Source organism: Anabas testudineus, chromosome 7, assembly GCF_900324465.2.
Source record: "Anabas testudineus chromosome 7, fAnaTes1.2, whole genome shotgun sequence".
Taxonomy (NCBI): Eukaryota; Metazoa; Chordata; class Actinopteri; order Anabantiformes; family Anabantidae; genus Anabas; species Anabas testudineus.
The window spans coordinates 9,274,282-9,293,414 of NC_046616.1; the positions used below are offsets into that span (position 1 = coordinate 9,274,282).

The following is a 19,133-nucleotide window of genomic DNA, read 5'->3' on the forward strand; positions in this document are numbered from 1 at the left end:
TTTGACCCCATCCAATTTCCATTTGTAAGGTCCACAACAAACCTGGAAAAACATTTAGAAAAACTTTGTTGTTGTCCCACTCACATTTCACAAGCTGTCTTATTTGTTGCTGTGAAGAATTACATGTAGCTGCGGTGTGATGGAGACTGGTAAATTTGCTGTTGACATAACACCCAACCAAACTTTCACTCCCCAGCCATGGGACAAACGTCTGGTTAAATGTAGACTGAATTTTGAATTTGAGTGTTTGCAAGAACTGTGTTTATAGGAAGTACAGTATGTCATTTGATTGGTGGAACGAATGGCTGGAAAATGTCAGTGCAGAGAGCTATGATGTCCTAGGTGGATCTGTTGAGTCCTGTGTTACTATGGATTTGGAGTAATATCCTCCCCCCGGTCTCCTCATCACTGTTAAAGCTCTACTCCACACACTGCCCTGCCCCAAGAGTACTGGCATCTTTAGCTGTATTTAAAAAAATAAACAAAGAAAAGTGAAAAAGAAAGCAGATTATGCAATTTCTACACTTGGAGATTTGTACATATGTACAGTTAATGTGTTTTATTTTGATTTTATATTGTTAGGGAAAGAGACAAGAGAGAAAACAATGAATTGTAAATTTTTCTGGGAATTGTAATTAAGTATTTTTCTCATTCTACCCCTTGCTTTCAATACTTATGTTTAAAAAAAAACGATTAAATTGTGGACTGTAGCTTTCTTTTTTATATGGGAGTCTTTTTTTTATTTAATATTAAACTATTTACAGAAAATGTCCTTTGTGTTGATTTCTTTTTAGTAAGAATATGAATAATTTCATGGTGTATTTTATAGGCATCTGAATTTGCCTGCAACATATTGATGATTAGCTGCTGCAAGTTGACAAGACAGTTGTTATTTAAAATCAGCTGTTCACAAAAGTGCAGATTTTAAAGTGTGTAAAAAAGTTCTACTGACATACAGCAAAAGTTTACTGAAATTTAGGAAAAAGTTTAATAGTATTTTCTATTTGTCCTTTTTTAATTCATAGTTGATTGAACACAGGACCACTGAATCATTGTTGAATTTAATTCAGATTTTACATTGTAATACTCTGTTTTTTGTGGGGAAATAGTATAAATGAGTTTGAATTTCTAATTTATGGCACTGGGCAGCCTTCAAGTATGAAAAGCTTTTATTTTTAGGCATGGAAGTTGTGTTTTTTAATTTTGACATCTGCTGTATCCTCCCTGCTTCATCATCAGACACTCTAATGCTTCTTCAAGGTGAAGGCTAAACTCACCTTTTAATCAATAATATCCACTACCTTCCCCCAAATGCAACCCAGGCCTTTCCATAACACAAAGTGAGGCTTTGGAGAAGGGCCAAATAGGTTTGTAATGATTAGTTTCTGTAAAACAGTAGACCGGCTTTGCCCAAAATAATGAAGTTATCCTTCATTTCACTGTGTGGATGTGACGCTGCAGCAGACATGTTTGGTTTCCGCCTGCCTGTGAGGATGCTGATGCTGTGGGTACCACTTTAAAGAGGCGGATGCAGACCACGCCCTTCCTCGACCCGCCGACAGAGGGCGCTGTGGCGACTAAAACAGGCCGAGCATCAGCAGCTTTCCCTCACTGCCCTTCTCCAGCACCATCTCACCTTCAACCGGCCAGGCGCACATCCACCGCCGCACCCGATACAGAGAAGAAAACACACACAAGAGAGAAAGACAGGGTCAAATCAACCAGCAGGAGAAACCGAGCAACGTCAATACGAGGTTTTTTAATGATGTAGGGCATCGTTCGCGGTCTGACATCTAATTTAGCCTCACTGCGACACGGAAACACGGTTCAGCTGCGCATAAATAAATTACAACCTCTCTTAGCTTGCCGGGATAAAAGCGCTGAACGTGTCCAGAGTCATCTCGACGAAGGAGGTCTGAGTCTCTGCGCTTCTCTCCTCGTTTATTTTGACGGTCAGATCAGGCCCGGATCAGCGTCCGATCGCCCGCAGCCTCAGCAGCATCTTTACTCCCAGCAGAAAACAGCATCCTTCCTCCTCACTGAATCTGCGCAATGGCCGATGTCCCAGCTGAGTGCAACATAAAAGTGCTGTGTCGCTTCCGTCCCCTGAACCAGTCGGAGATTATACGAGGGGACCTGTTTCTCCCCAAATTCCAGGGAGACGACACCGTCGTCGTCGGGGTAAGTACCGGGAGGCGCTTTATTGTGCACACAGGCCCCTCATCAATAAATCATCAGCTCGACCCATCTGTTTGGGTTGTGAACCGGCAGAAACATCATGATACTCGGTGCAGCACAGGGGTACCCCACCCAAATCTGTCTTTATCTCCACATGACAAAGCAGAAACACATGTAATGTTAAAATGCACAAAGTGTCTACTGATCAAACGTATGCACATACAACACAACACATACACGGCGCTTTTCAAAATGGATTTCACAGTGAAAACATCAACAACATCAAACATTTTAATCTGCTGTATTTTTCTGAAGGCCTACATCAGTCAGTCATGGCCATTTTCCAGGCTCATTTTGATGTGTCCATTCATTAGCATCTCCTTAAAGCTACACTGAGCTGCACTTTCTATCCTGTCCTGTTCTACTTTGCTCTGTTGTGGGTTTAATCAGCATGTAGCTCAGGCTGGCACATAGGCTGGTGCACGGGGGCTGTGTGGTGATGATGTAGGAGTAGTAAGGTCAAAGTTTGGAAATAGATGGCTGATTTGGGGGAACGCAGATCAGATGATGCATGTCCTGCACTCTCTGAAGATTGCTTTATGTTTATGAAGTTGATGCATGAGTCCAACATGCAGAAAACATCAGGAAAACAACTGTAACTGGTGCCTTTAGATTTTTATGTACAGCTAAGTGAAAACTGCTAGTGTAGTTACATCATTTCAGTGCATTTGTTGTTCTTAATGTGCACTGTTAAAAAGCTTTTTCAGCATTTTCTGTATTTTTAGGGCAGAAATCTCTTAAATAAAATGTCTCGAACTTGTGTTGGAAACTCAAATTCAAGCTCAAACCTTATTTTAAACACAAGTATATGTTTTTAGAAGTTCAACTGTACATAAAAAAGGTCTGATTGTGATGTGTGACCTGGCCTTTCCTTTGTGGTTCCCACTTAAATGTACATTTATTTGAAGTTTAGATATTGAATTGATCTCGAAGCCAAAACTATTTTGTGTAAATGTGGCCAAATAAAGCACAACAGGCTTGTATATGTAAAAATGAGATCAGCTATCCATATAAACTGAGGCTCCATTTTATCTGGTTGCATTCACGCTCAGATATGTTGCTTGTTGTGCTTCTTTAAACTTTTATTTTTGGTCGAGTATCTCACATCTGAAAAACGATAAAGGGAAATGTAAAAACGGAGCTGGGTGGGCTGCACATGGGGGCTAAAATGAGAGGAGTAATTAGATTTGATTCTAGTAGCGTGCCAAAGGGAGGGATAATGTTGAAACTTCCCTGCAGCGATAATGGAAAGATCTGGACCTGACCTTCCCTTCTCCTGTTATCAAGGCGCTGGACAGTAGAGTCAGAAACTGATCTCTCTAATTGCCTACAGAGAGGATCAATAATCACCCAGTGGGCTCATGCACTTGCTGACTGGTCTGCTTTCTCTTATCACTGGCTCCACCTCTTTTTATGTCTCAGTTGTTTCCACACTGTCATGTCTCACCCCTATCTCTTCTTCACTCATCCATCTCCATGTTTTTGTCTCTTTCTGTTCCTCCCTAGTGCTGGCATTGAATGTTTCTCCCTATTAAATCACTCTATCACGGGGGCAGTCTGCAGATGAGTCAGTTTGTTAATGACATTTAATATGGCTTATGTTCTGGCAGCTCATGTTATTGTGTTGCATTGTTGCGTCTGTATCAGATGGAGCAGTGACTTTCAGGGATACAATAGCCCGGTTTCTGCAGCGAGGTTTGTCAGGGCTGAGTCACTCATCAGTGTGTCACTTAGTGGTTGTTTCTACATTAGAAGGAAGTGACTTACTTGAGGGACAAGTAAAACATCATTCTTGTAGTTGTGCCATTCAAATTAGTTCAAAATAAAAAAATCTAAAATGTTTTTAGAAAATGATGCATAATTTCTTTTCTTCAAACAGTCTGTATTTATTGACCAGCTTCGGTAAATGTGCACAAGTCACTTATGTTTGTCACAGTTATCCGTTCGACTGGCATATTCAAGTCAAGGTAATTAGTTTTTTTGAAACATGTTACTGAAACTTTCTTTATTTCTTTCATTTATTTTTTGCTCATATTGCTAAATTAATTTATGAATTCATTGGATCAGTCCCACACATTGGAAAATAATCTTATTTTTCACTTGCGCTCCTGCCAAGAATGTGCACAAATACAAATCTCACAATTCATCATTATTCCTTTAAAAAATATAAAATCACTAATTTATTATTCAGGCCTGGAGGTATTAATTACTAACAAAACATTAAAATTTACTGTGTGTACAAATATTAAGATTGACAAGCTTCACCCGGGTCTCTGGGAGAGAATCTGTGCTGGATACATGGCTCTTTCTGAAAGGCATGTTTTGTCTTTTATTTAACTTTGGTCACAATCTGGCACTAGAAATAGAGTAAAGAAAAAATTTTTAACTACCTTGAGCCATTATCTGAAGTTGCCAGCTCCTGGATGAAATATGGCTGTGACTAGCTGAGAGGAAGAAGAACAGCAGACACAGGTTTCTCACTCATTGCTGATATCATCATCTTTTCTTAGGCAATTACTGTCTGGGAGATAAAAGCAGTGTTGTACAATAGAAACAACAATGGAAATGAAATTGGGTTGGATGGAATTGCATACACACACGCGCGCGCGCACAGACACACATTGGACACTTTATTATGTACACGTGTACAATCACATGCAATTCAACAGAGCTAGTTATCATTTAAGTTAAAACTGTCATAGAGTTCATTATGTTCATGATCTACTATATGTTTATTATCCATCACTGACCTCTCGAGGCTGACAACATCTGTAAGCTAAACATGCTGTCTGTACAAAAAAGATTAAATGCTAAACTGAGCTGAAACTTTACTTTGAATGTGGTGAAAATCTGTTCACAATTTGGAGTTAAACAACTATTTGTTAACTGTTTGTTCATTGTCTTCACAGGGAAAGTCCTACGCGTTTGATCGAGTGTTTCCAACCAACACTACCCAGGAGCAGGTGTACAACACATGCGCCAAACAGATTGTCAAGGGTGTGGAGAAGTAGCTGTTCAACATACATGAAAATCTTTAAAAACTCATGTGCTATGGTCTAATTTGCTGTGTGTTTTTACTCATAGATGTGCTGGGTGGGTACAATGGCACTATCTTCGCATATGGACAAACCTCCTCCGGGAAGACTCACACCATGGAGGTACAGTTTTCAGAGCAATATACCTTTATTCAACCAATCAAATCAGGAAATCTGGCTTCTGCAGGACACGTTTAGCTATCACCATCTCACATTTAACAACTTCCTATTGCAGGGCAAGCTGCACGACCCTCACCAGATGGGGATCATTCCTCGTATCGCTGAGGACATTTTCAACCATATTTTTGCTATGGATGAAAACCTGGAATTCCACATCAAGGTATGTGATGAGTTAGAAGAGATAATATCTTATATGCGTGTTAATGTTTCTTACGTTAGGACATTCTCACACAATTTACTTGTTATATTCCTTTTATTCTCATATAAATGTGTTCCATGCATCTTTCAAATAAAGCGTGCACGTTTAAAGAGAGGTTTTCAAGGGATGATTAAGTTTGGGCAGAGAAAACTTCAATTTTCCTTTTTACCTTAACAGGTTTCCTACTTTGAAATCTACATGGACAAAATCCGTGACCTGCTTGATGGTTAGTGTTGATAAACTTATCATTTCCCTGCTAACATGATTTTAGAATATGAAAAAGTGTTTTCTGAAATATGTCTAAAATGCATTAATTGTTTTTTTTTTTTCTATTGTTTAGTGACAAAGACCAACCTGTCCGTCCATGAAGATAAGAATAGGGTTCCATTTGTCAAGGTTTGTGAAAGGTGGAAATCTGTCAGTAGGCGGCATCAGGTTCATGATATTTAGTCTCTTATACGTCTGTGTCTTCCTCTCCTCTCCTCTCCTGTTCTCAGGGATGCACTGAGCGTTTTGTCTCCAGCCCCGATGAGGTTATGGACGTGATCGATGAGGGCAAAGCTAACCGCCATGTTGCTGTGACCAGTGAGTCGTTGATATCACACATAACCATTTAGATACAGACATGAATAATTCAAGTCACAACAGATATCTGATTTGTTAAAATAATTTAAAAAGCAACAAAAAATACAAATGCTTGGAGTGAAACGTTTGAGATCTCTTGCTGCTCTGCTTACATTAGAGCATGAGATGCTGTGTTGGTTCCTCGTTGGTGCCAGCAGTCACACTCACAGCACATTACTGATGCGTTTATTGACAGCTGACAGAGTTCATGTAGGCTGTTACTGTGTGTTATGTAATTTTTATGTTACTATGATTTGTAAACTCCAGTCAGATGAAGTTGATAGGCAATGATGAACAGTTATTGTGAATTTGGAAAGTAACAAAGCACAAACAGCATGTCTGTCTGACGTAATCAATAATTCCTAACCAGCAAATATGAACAGCTGCTTTCGAACGTTGGAGTATTCATTAAACTGCCAAGAGTGTCTTTAGTTTTAATTGATGTTACAAAACCTCCAAATGCTCGAATTGAAAGCTCCGTGATCTGTAATTCCTGCACTTTGTTTTGGCTGCTGTGCAGCTGACTCGTTCCTCTGTGGTCCAGTAAAAATATCTGTCTAATGGCTCCAGTGCTGTGGGCTGGAGTGATGCTTAGGCTTCATTACAGTGTAAAACAGCAGCTAAAAATAACATATTGTGACCTAATTACCAGTGAATCCAATGATTCTAAAATGTTGCAGCTTGTAGTGTAGACGTTTGTCTTTAGAGGTATGTGTTGCTTGAATTGCTCTAATTTGGTGTTGGTGGAACCTTTTCTAAAAAGAGAACAGTTTCAGAAAATAAGCAACATGATTTCTAAATTATTGTTGTTAATTAATTAATTCATTGATTAATATTGTAAGCCAGGTTTTGTCTTACAGCAGAGGTATTTGAAAAGGCAGAAATACAGAGAAGTGTATTCACCTTTTTATTTCTGTGATGGAGTCTAGTGCTGACTCACAGTGACTGAAGTAAAAAGAATGAGCTCAGATGAGCTTTGGGAGTCAGTGCTCAATAAAACACAAGGACTGCTTCACTATAATAAATCTCAAACTCTAGAGTTAATGAATTTTGTACCTCTGCGCTCACTCTGTCATTTCATTTAGGCCTTTTCTGCACTTTAGTCTGTACTTTATCATCATCTGTGCTTCAGGGCTACAACTGAAGATTTTAGGAGACACATTTCACTGGCAATGCCAAATAGCTGCCTAAATTGCTGTACATTTAATAACCTCCAATATCTTACAGTGTTTACACCAATTAATTAATGATTCTAACATTTCACCTTTGAGTATGTGGTTGTCCAGTTGAAATTATATATTGAAATTACTATAATTATAAACTTAAAATTACATTTAAAGCAACATCTCCAGATGTTTACTGGGTCCTGCTTATCAGTGTGACTCCTACTCATCACTGCGTCTAGTTTCCCAGCAATGATAATGTGATGGTGTCAGCGTGCAGGCAATGAGCCAGTGAGATGAATCATAAGTCAGAATCATGCTCACCTTCAAAATAAAGTAAGTAAAACACACAATCTGTGATGAAAAAAGAAGTGTAAAATTAATAAAATCACATATAAATTAAAAAGATTTTTTCAAATTAAAGGTCAACAGGAACAACAAAGCTATTTTTTCACTGTGATGGGAGTTTTCAACCTGTAGTCTGTGTGTCGCTGGTGGTTCCCATACACTTGTAGAATCACATTTTGTTAATGTATTGTTTGAAAACACATTTTTATGTATTCATAATTATTTGTGATCACATTGTGTTAATCTTATTTATTGTCCTATATTTATTTATTAATTGAAATATACAATATGAAATACAGTATATAACACTTAGACAAGCTGAGGTGACTATCCAGATTAAAATAGTGTGTCCGTCATCTTTGCTTTGCTAATAGTGGATGCTAATAAGCCTAACCTCAATCTTGTTCCTCTCTAAAGATGAAAGCTGCACAGCAGCTGTTCTTAAAAATCATTTATCCACTGAGGACTGAGCTGATACTAGACAGAACAATAAAACACCCCAACTCAAACTCTTACACTGAGTGACAGCATGGGCTCTACACTGGTGCATATTCATTGGATGTCAAGACAAGTTCCTCTATGGGGGAACATTCAATTATCTCCTTTTTTATGAAAAAGAAAGCCTTCTGTGGAGCAGAAATCATTTTAATGCTAATGAGCTGATGGAAAATAAAATTCTGCAAAAATCCAGGCTTGAAAATTAAACAAATGTACAAAACAGCAGATCAGATTTGCTGAAAGGTGTTTTCTCCAGCAGCACAGTCTTCTTTGCTTCCTGTTTACGCCTGCTGACTCATGGTGCTGCAGAGCGGTGTGCTGATAGCAGACTAATGGGCCAACACTCCGCAGACATCAGGCCTCTGATGTCCTCAGATACCGTCTGCAGAGAAACCTGAACTTTCTGTCTATGGGGAGCTCTGATGAAGACATTTAGACATTTAGATCTATGCTGATATCATATGTGCTCTTTGAATTAGTGACGTCATTCTGCTGCAGTTTTAATACATGAAATAAATACTAAGAACTGATACAAAATTCAAACAACAGAAGTACAAAGTGTGATTATTTGTGACTTGTGATCATCCATGTGAAAAATGATTGGTCCCCATAACTGTAGCTTCAGCTTCAGTTTAGAATAAAATTTATTTATGTAAGATATTGAACCAAAATCTGTTCATTCTCAGTTGTAATAAGTATAAAACCTCTTCGACCCCTCTGACTGTTGTGTCTTTGTGCAGACATGAACGAGCATAGCTCTCGCAGCCACAGCATCTTCTTGATCAACATCAAGCAGGAACACGTGGAGACAGAGCAGAAGCTTTCTGGAAAACTCTACCTGGTGGATCTGGCTGGAAGTGAAAAGGTAGAAGCACTTGCAGGGAAAGATGCATAAATCAACTCCCAGTCTCCTATTGAGCTGCTTTATGAATAATGTATATTAACTAAGACAAAAACTATTCTGAATGATCATCTCTGGTTTTCTTTAGCTGTGCTTTGGACTCATTTTGTCTTTGTTCCAGGTCAGTAAGACTGGAGCTGCAGGAGCCGTTCTGGATGAAGCTAAAAACATCAACAAGTCTCTTTCTGCTCTGGGAAACGTCATCTCTGCCTTGGCTGAGGGCACGGTGAGACATGTCCACCCTTGCTGCTTAATTTTTATCAGTTGAGGCCTTGTACCTATAATTAAACAACAGATTTAGATTTGCAGTAAAATAGATTCACAGTAAAATATCGTGCATTCGTGTACTCTGGAGAACAACCTTTCTTTCTCGTTTCTAACACTGCAGCTCTCTGCTTTTCTGTTGACTTGTTAATGAAATACATCCTGCCCAGTATCCACACCCTTCCTTTCTTACTGCCAACTCAACATGTTTGACCATCAAATGCCAAATCTGACCTAGTTGCATGGGAAACAGTCAATCTGCCACATTAGTCAACAGCTAAAATCCAAAACAGAGAAACGGAGAGGAAGGGGGAAGTGAACATAGTTATATTCTGCTGATGAATCGCTGCAGAAGTACAAGCCAATGCAAAGAAAATTAAACATACTTCAGGCATTTACTTTAGGCCAGTCTTATTTAATCCCTTTCTGTATCTTCTGTCCCCTCACGCTCCTGCAGAAAAGCCATGTGCCGTATCGTGACAGCAAAATGACTCGCATCCTGCAGGACTCCCTGGGTGGGAACTGTCGCACCACCATGTTCATCTGCTGCTCTCCCTCTAACTACAACGAAGCTGAGACCAAGTCGACTCTGATGTTTGGACAACGGTAGAGTCGTGTTTGATACAGTCTCCTGTAGTGCAGTGATGCATCTTTGGAAAGGAAATAAAGAAAGTTATGTTTAAAGTTTTACATGCTAGCAAATGACAAGCAGATTATATTAAAAGCAGTACAGGACCTACTAAAATCCAAGTAATACCTAAAATCACACAACGAGAAATACAACAAAAATCTAGTCTAGTTTGGAATGAGGCCAAGTTAAGTCTAATATTTTGGATCCACTCAATTTATCTTTGAAAAAAAAGTCTACACGTATTTAATTACTTTCGATAATCTATGGAAATTCAGTCGCATAAAATAAACAAACAAACAAACAACAGCGTCTATTGCAAAGTAGGGCAATGAGCTATTTTGAGCATGACCTAAAATCCAAACAAGGCTGATTTAGATGTTTACTGACACTGATCTCCTAAATACAGTGTGATTTTGCAGTTATTACATGTTTATTCTGTTTAGATTTTTTTATCTCTTTTAAATACTGAAGGCTCAGCAAAGGCCTTAAAACACAATTTTACAGATATCAAAATCTTCCCACACTTTTATACACATTATATATTATTATAAACATGAAGGTGAATGTTGGACAAATTATTTAACACTGGTTGTCAGCCTCTGTCTCAATAACTAGTTCACATTTTCCCATGTGTCTTTGTCACAGTGCCAAGACCATCAGGAACACTGCCTCCATCAACCTGGAGCTGACGGCTGAGCAGTGGAAGAGGAAGTACGAGAAGGAGAAGGAGAAGAACAAGACCCTGAAGGACACCATCCAGAAGCTGGAGTCCGAGCTGAACCGCTGGAGAAATGGTGAGTCCCATTAAGCTTTCATTATTTTCCTGCCAGTAAACAAATCTGTATTATTCTTATTCACTTGTTTCTGTCCGCTTTGTCACTTCATGCCTTCCCTCAGGAGAAGATGTGCCGGAGACGGAGCAGACAACTTCGGACATGGTGACCCGTTTTGAGTCCGTGGAGGAGCGCCCCATTTTGGATAACGACACCACCTCCATCGTGGTCCGCATTTCGGAGGAGGAGCGTCAGAAATATGAGGAAGAGATCCGCAAGCTGTACAAACAACTGGACGACAAGGTTCAAACACAAATTATTAGTAATTATACACTGAAATGTGTTTATGGAATGAAAAAGGAATTCAATCATGGATAAAAGAGACGTACATCACATTTAACACAAACACATGTAAATGATGTGAGGTTGGTGTTTGTTTTGTGTTTGCATAGGATGATGAGATCAACCTGCAGTGCCAGCTGGTGGAGAAACTGAAGCAACAGATGTTAGACCAGGATGAGGTGGGTATATGGGACACAAACAACAGACAGACATGCACAAGTTACACAAATACAGTAACCCTAAGGTCCTTACCTTTTTCTATCTTGTTGTCACACACCATGTTTCCATCCCTGCAGCTCCTGGCCTCATCTCGAGGTGACGGGGACAAGGTCCAGGCTGAGCTTGGCAGGCTGCAGGTGGAGAGTGACTGTGCCAAAGCTGAGGTGAAGGAGGTGTTGCAGGCTCTGGAGGAGCTGGCCATCAACTATGACCAGAAGAGCCAGGAGGTGGAGGAGAAAGGCCTGCAGAACCAGCTGCTGGCTGATCAACTGGCCCAGAAGATGGTACGATTTGAGAGGAATGGTGTGACTGAGCTAAAATCTGAGACAGGAGGTGGAACAGAAGGACACTCGCTCAGTTGCCGCATTACAGAGACAAGCACCTGCTGTAGCAACACAGTTTCATGGGGAATTACATGGCAATCAAGTACTGGAAGACAAGCATTAGTCGTTTTACATTACATTAAGCTTCTTGTCATGTAGGGTTTCAGTCCTGTTATGTTTTTCAGTTAGCAGCTCTGGATCTTTACTTAAAGTATAAACATACTTAATACGCACTCTCTCTTCCTCTCTTTTTCATTTTATTAGGCCAGTCTAATGGAGCTAGAGGCAGAGTTGTCTCGTATGCAGGAAGTGAGTGGTCAGCAGAGGAAACGCATTGCTGATGTCCTGAATGGTCTGATGAGGGACCTGAGCGAGTTCAGCAACATTGTGGGCAACGGGGAGATCAAGCTGGTGAGTTGGATCACAGTGTTGACCGCTGAGGTTCAATTTATCGAGAGATTAAACTACATTTTTTTTCACCTGCAGCCGGTGGAGATCAGTGGCGCAATCGAAGAGGAGTTCACAGTGGCTCGCCTCTACATCAGCAAGATCAAGTCAGAGGTGAAGAGCATGGTGAAGCGCTGCCGCCAGCTGGAGAACATGCAGCTGGAGTGCCACCGTAAGATGGAGGAGACCGGCAGGGAGCTCTCCTCCTGCCAGCTCCTCATCTCTCAGGTAAGGGATGAAGAGTGGAGGTCAGAGAGGGAGGTGTGTTGTGAAGGAATGCAAAGTATGGTTAAAGTTGAGTTTTTGTGATTTTTTATTTGTGTGTGTTCAGCATGAGGCTAAGATCCGCTCTCTGACGGAGTACATGCAGAGTGTGGAGCAGAAGAAGAGGCAGCTGGAGGAGAGCCACGACTCCCTGAGCGAAGAGCTGGCCAAGCTGCAGGAGCAGGGTAACATGCACACCTCATGTTCACAGGGTGCAGTAGTAGTGTCACAAAAGTATTAACACAACTACAGAATAAATATTCTAGAAAAAAATATTCAACTTATACAACAACTTTGAATGTGTTCTTTCTTTTTTTGTAACAGATAACTCTCTGCTTGAGGAGAAAGAAGCAGAGAAGGGTGAGACTGAGGATGGAAATGTTAAGGTAAGAAACCAGCCTTAAACACACATCTTAATCTATTTTCAATATACTTATTTACCAGCAACCTTTTAAGCAACATTGTGCATTTGCTGTTTTTATTTACAGAAGTCTCTTCGCCAGCAGGGGGAGTCTCACCGCGGCCTCCATCACAAGCAGCTGGCCCGTCTGCGGGATGAGATCAATGAGAAGCAGAGGATCATTGATGAGCTCACTGAGTCTGTCTTAATTAGTTTTTTTAATTACACAAAGATATAATCGTCACGAGGGATATTCATTTTAATCTTAATTACTTAATTTCTCTTTCTTCTTCTGAACACGTGTGATTTTTTCACACCTCCAGTCGTAACTCCAAGCTGGAGCTTGAGTTGGCTCAGGTTCGTGCTGACTTTGAACGCCTGAAGAGTCAGGACAGCACCAAGAGTGAGCGTCTGGAGGAGCTCTCGTAAGTGTTCTTTCATTTTTATTCTCAAAGTACTATTTTAAATAAGGTCTGAATACAAAAAAGCAGACTATTGTCAGCATATGGTTGAAGGTGGTTTCATGATCATTTCTCTGTATATACAATATTTGAAGGCTGAAGACTTCCTGCCTACCTCATTTTAAACTCTGCACAAATCTCACCAGCCAGCAACACATAAATATCATAATGTCTTGCCGTACACAGAAACTTTGTCTTATGTGTAACCATAGTTTTCTTGGTTCTGTCAGATTCCTGCATGAGCGCCATGAACAGACTAAACAGGACTTGAAGGGTCTGGAGGAGACCGTCGTGAGTAATATTTAGACTGTTATCTGTGTTTTTCTTTCCTCATTCTACACTACACTCTTCCATACTATCTTTGTCTCACAGCATGCAGAGTTGTCTTCCTCACCTCCTCTCCTTCTGTCCTTCAGGCCCGCGAACTCCAGACCCTCCACAACCTGCGCAAGCTGTTTGTTCAAGACCTCACGTCGCGGGTTAAAAAAGTAAGGAGCTCTGATATGAGTGAGGCAGTGGCTCATGATGTTTAAGGGGGGCTCAATGAATCTTTCATGCCTCAGTAGGAATAGCAACAACATACTCCACTTTATAAATATTCTTGACCTTATAATGTCATTAATGAGATAAAAAAAACTCAATCTTCAGTGTAAACTAGTGGATCAAAGATCCAATAGTTTTGCAAGGAGATCCTTTTTTTACCATTCAAATAATTCCTCTCATTTATTTCTACCTTGTAGTTTATTTATTTTATTATTGTATTTCTTCACACTCACAGAGTAGGTGAGTTGAATTGAAGGTTTGTTCCACAGTAACTAAAAAGTGACACCAAAGGCATATAAGCCCTTTGCAAAGTAATCAGTGAATCACTGGTACTTAAAATAAAATCACTGGTCAGCCCTGGTACCACTTTACTTTCTGTTTCACTTATTGTTATTTATCTTCCTTGTTTGTCATCTTCTCTGCAGAGTTCCGAAATGGAGCCTGATGATAGCGGGGGGTCTTGCACCCAGAAGCAGAAGATTTCCTTTCTTGAGAATAACCTGGACCAACTTACAAAGGTTCACAAACAGGTGAGAAACAGATAGAAAGATTGATATAAACACAGATCACATTAGATCAATGGCCATTAACTAATTCGGGTTACATAAAACAACCCTGTTAATTAAAGAGCACATTTACTTTACTACATTTACTGTTTATATATAAACAGTAAATGTGTTTATATGTGTTTGTTTGATTCATTTAAGCAGAGTTGGTAGAAAAACATCAACTCAATACTCAAGTAAAAGTGTAAGTACTTTGCTAGAAATACTGCACTGCAAGTAGAAGTACTGCTTAAAGAAGCAGTAGTAGTACTGACTGAGTTGACAGGTCTTATTCAATTGTTAGATAAGTCAATATTTTTCTCTTCCTTCCTCACAATGACTCTCCATGTTTATTCCATCTGTCTCCACTCTTTCAACCCTCTGCTCCAGCTGGTTCGTGACAATGCAGATCTGCGTTGTGAGCTTCCAAAGTTGGAGAAACGTCTTAGGTCTACTGCTGAGAGAGTTAAGGCCCTGGAGACTGCACTGAGGGATGCCAAAGAAGGCGCCATGCTGGATCGTCGCCGCTACCAACAGGAGGTCGACCGCATCAAAGATGCTATGAGGGCAAAGATTGCTACAAGACGCCCCCATGCAGCACAGATTGGTATTGTGCTGAGGCTTTTGATTGATTGGGAATTAAATGTAAAATGTCTAAAATGCTATTTATTTTTATATCTATATGTTATTTTACCTACTTATCCTGCAAAACACGTCAAGTGTGTTGATAACATTGGTATCGTATCTTACATTGTTTTATCAATTCAACAGCCAAACCCGTGAGACCGAAGCAGCTTCCAGTTTGCTCTCCTACAAATCCATTCTACGCCTACATCCGTGCCACCGAACACGCCAACACTTACAGCAACGCCCTCTTCCAGAGCAGCTTGGCACAACAGAGCTCCCCAAGCGTCAACTGCAACCCCAACTCTGTCCAGAGCAACACGTGAGTTGAATTTTATCCACTTTTTCAAGCTGGACATTTCATGATCTCAGTCCGTGCTGTGAAAGATTTTCAAGGTTTCCAAGAATTGGTCACACAGGTGGTTTCACATTATCCACTACTCTACTGATGTTAGATTGTTGTGTATTTTTACACAGAGTTTCCACAGCACTCGGTTACAGAGCAGGCAGATATAACGGAGACATACTGGAGTCTTACCCACTGAACATCGACAACGGTGAGTACAAACACTTGCATGCTAACTCATTTTTGTGCACATACAGTGTTGTATGTTGGTCACACACAGTAATATAGCTAATAGTTTGAGATAAAGTGTAATCAATTGTAAAAATGTTGATTCGTGAATGAAACCAAACCATCATTTTACTTACAACAGGTAACAGCATCAGCGAAACGAGAGACATCAACGACAACAGGTGAGATACATATAAAACAACAATAAACAATTTATGGTCAAGGATTAGACCAAATGGTATTAAACATCATATTTAGTTTGTGTGTTTAATTAGTTTAAGGGTTATGAAAGAAAAAATAGTAAATTTGTTTTATATACAGAGAATAATTATGATGATGATGATATGATGTATTTCTATTTGTGTGTGTCTGCATGGGCAGGAGTGATGTTCACTGTGGCAGCGAGGTGGATGATTCAAACAGGCACTTTATCATTCAGCAGGAGACTGCTGCAAGTTAATGCCATGGTAATGAAAAAGAAATACACACACACACACACACACACACACACACACACACAGGCAGGCTTGACTTACTGCAGCAGCTTGGACTACACAAGTGGCTTAAATCCTCTGCATTTTAATTTAGCCCAACAACTTTTCAGAAAGATGTTTGTCAAACGAAGATGTCATGATTTTAAAACTCTTTCTGTTGAGGCTGTGGTGGACATTTCAACATCTGAAGCTGTCATAACAAAAAACTAACAGTAAATACAAGAATTAAATCACTTAAGGAAGATTTCAGTGCTGTTAGACCACTGAGGCCCCGGCGCTCACATGCTTCACCTATGTTTACTGTGGTCAGTGAAACAGGCAACAGAGGGCAGCAAAACCCCGATAATAATTCTGCTCTATATATCTTTTTTATCTCTCTCCAGAAGACGACCAAACACTGTACCCATGAAGGGGCCCTCCTGCCCTGTCTGCATGCAGCCTGTCTCCCTGTCCCTTCACTGCATCACTGATGAAGATGATGACGAAGATCTGTAGCCCTGTGGTCCTCTAACTAGTTAAAGTCCCTCCTGCTCCTATGGTGATCACTCGCGCCCTTGGGTTTGGGGATCAGTCCCTTCTAGTTCCATTAGTGCAACAAATCCATTTTGTAATTTTTTGAGTATTGTCACAGAGCATCCTTCAGCCAATCAGTTCTTTGTTGGTTATCACTGATGCTAATTATCTCCTGAGATGGTTGAACTGCAGTGGGGCTGACTCCATTCCTCATTAGTTTGAACACACATGTTGTAAATATTAGTGCTGTATACTCCAGTAGAGGTTTTTGACCAGCAGCTGTTTGTGTGAATGCACAGCCTCCACCGTCCCCTGCACACCTACTTAAGGGCATCATGTGGATGACATACTGTAGACAGACATGACCTTTTTCTCTGTCGTAAATAAAAGTATAGTGTGTAACGCCAGCTAGTAACAGAAGACCCACAGTGCATGTTGCTTAGCGGGTTAGCTTTCAAATCTTTGCATGTGTCATGAATCCACTCAGGAGCTGGTATGCTGATCGGCTTCCACAGATGTCACAGTGCGAGAGAGATGGTTTCCCTTAATCCTGATGCTGGTCTCAGTGCTTTAGATTCTCTATTTTAAAGTACATTGAGTCCAAGACTGGGAGGACATCAGATGCAGAAGGTGTGAGGGAAAACCCAGCCCCGACTTGCAGTCTGTATAGAAGAAAACTTTTGTAATTGCTTTGATACTGTGATGTTGTAGCTGTAAGTTGCCACTGTACATTTCAGGTACTGCTACCACCATCCATTTAATGTGGCTTCCCCTCTGCATTGCATCCACACCTTGTGAGTCTTCTTACCGAGCCTTAACAGCTGATTTTTCATTATTATACTAACATGCTGTCATGTGCATACGTTTGTAATTACTACCTCTAGAGCAGCTTATTAAAAACTAAATTATATCCATTTAAATAATGAATAAGAGGCAATGTTAGAGTTTCTAGATAATGTTGCAAATCTAGTACACCTATAGCAGTAGATGCTCTTTATAGAGCAGTAGTTTTGTCCTTCTGCAAGTTAATTCATAAACATTTTCCATCTGTTATGATCACAGATTAGTGGAAAAGTGTTTTCTAATAGTTCCTTCTGCAGCTGAGTAAGTAAAGAAAGTCTGGGATCACCACATCGGGCAGGTCACTGCTGACATACTTACATGATTTAACAGAATCTTTAGACTGTGTGATGCTAGTTAGTGATTCAGTTTTAAAAAATCTGAATCACTATCTAAAGTCCATTTGTTTGAGTGTCTCTCAGTCACCAGCTGAGCAGCCACCAGTCTGGGACTTTTTAAAAGACACTTGCAGCTTGCTGTCAGGTTGTGCTGTACTGTAATTCTTCTATTAGAAATCCTGACCAGCCAATCAGGATAGAAGAAAACAGTATGTATTAGGGAGGTGATGAAGAGATGGGTTTAATTGAACATTACTCCTAATTCAAATGAGAAGGCAAAGGGGATAGTGTTGGAAGCTGAATGTGCCTTCTCGGTGTGATCTTCCCTGACTTTCTGATCCTGAAGCGCCTCGTTCATGACAGTACTGCTCAGTCTCACGTTTGTACTGGCTTTGACAACATCTCAGGGCTTCACATTCACAGTCACAGCCACCATCATTGTCTTCCTCATAGACTATGTGATTGCAGATGAACAGATCAGACCAGTATGTGCTCTTTGAGGCTTAGCAGAGGAACAGGATGATAAATGTAATATTACAGAAATAACATCGTTTTGTACATATACCACATCTCCAATCTAGCACATGACATTTAAAATGAAATAATCCCTCAGCTGCACCCTGGTCACACCCTACTGTACATTCCCAAGCAGGCCCTCCATTTGACATCATGTTTTAAATGTAATAAACCAGTTTGAGGAGGGAGAAATGTGTGTGATATTGTCACCTGCTGTTCCACTGAGTTCAACATATCTAAAATACATGTGCTATATATTGTTAATCTTGTAAGTAAACTAGCGTGTCATGACATAGTAAAATGCAGAAGAACAGCACACGCTAACTTGGTTCAAAGAAATGTTTGTTTTATTTATTTCTGTATGCCTATACTGTAGCATCGACTTGTTTATGTGAAGAATCACCGTGCAAAATTTCTGTATATATAGACTCATCACTATGCTGTATTGTATGTAAACCATTGTGTTGTAGTTAAAGGTTCAATAAACTTGTAGAAATGAGTTTGGTCAAAAGGACTGTTTGAATTTCATGGATGATGTTTCAGAAACAGAGGCAAGACAAGTTTATTCTTCGTTGCCAATGGAACGTGGCGCCATCTAGGGGACAGAAAACAGATAGATGGCCACAGTACAACCTGACTAAGATAAATCTAAGCTTTACTGACGTCTAGAGCACACAACGCTTAGTTGTAGAGTGTTTGACACAGTTTAGAGCTAAAACAAGGGACATAAGTCACTATAATATGTTAGTATTCCAGTACAGTCCAGCTCTCGGTCTCCCAGCCAATGTTAATGTGATGTGATTACTATCAGTGCCTGCTGGTGAGTTAAATGTTGG

General features: G+C 40.1%; 1 protein-coding gene across 2 annotated transcripts; it reads left to right on the forward strand.

Annotated features, from left to right (window-relative positions):
• Positions 1-1,583: 1,583 nt before the first annotated feature.
• Positions 1,584-18,790, forward strand: kif5aa (kinesin family member 5A, a). Of its 2 annotated transcripts, none has more exons than XM_026367381.1 (29): positions 1,584-2,181; positions 5,148-5,235; positions 5,323-5,396; positions 5,509-5,613; positions 5,830-5,878; positions 5,993-6,048; positions 6,150-6,237; positions 9,026-9,150; positions 9,308-9,412; positions 9,908-10,056; positions 10,727-10,875; positions 10,979-11,157; positions 11,307-11,375; positions 11,493-11,699; positions 12,003-12,149; positions 12,225-12,413; positions 12,517-12,634; positions 12,774-12,835; positions 12,938-13,047; positions 13,173-13,274; positions 13,541-13,601; positions 13,727-13,798; positions 14,279-14,383; positions 14,789-15,005; positions 15,170-15,344; positions 15,500-15,579; positions 15,739-15,778; positions 15,978-16,063; positions 16,474-18,790. In XM_026367381.1, exons 1-28 carry the CDS (start codon positions 2,053-2,055, stop codon positions 16,054-16,056), a joined length of 3,129 nt encoding a protein of 1,042 aa, XP_026223166.1. In that variant the 5' UTR covers positions 1,584-2,052; the 3' UTR covers positions 16,057-16,063; positions 16,474-18,790. The 2 variants fall into 2 exon arrangements, with proteins under 2 accessions (XP_026223166.1, XP_026223167.1); XM_026367382.1 differs by having other exon boundaries at positions 16,477-18,790.
• The last annotated feature ends 343 nt before the right edge of the window (positions 18,791-19,133 follow it).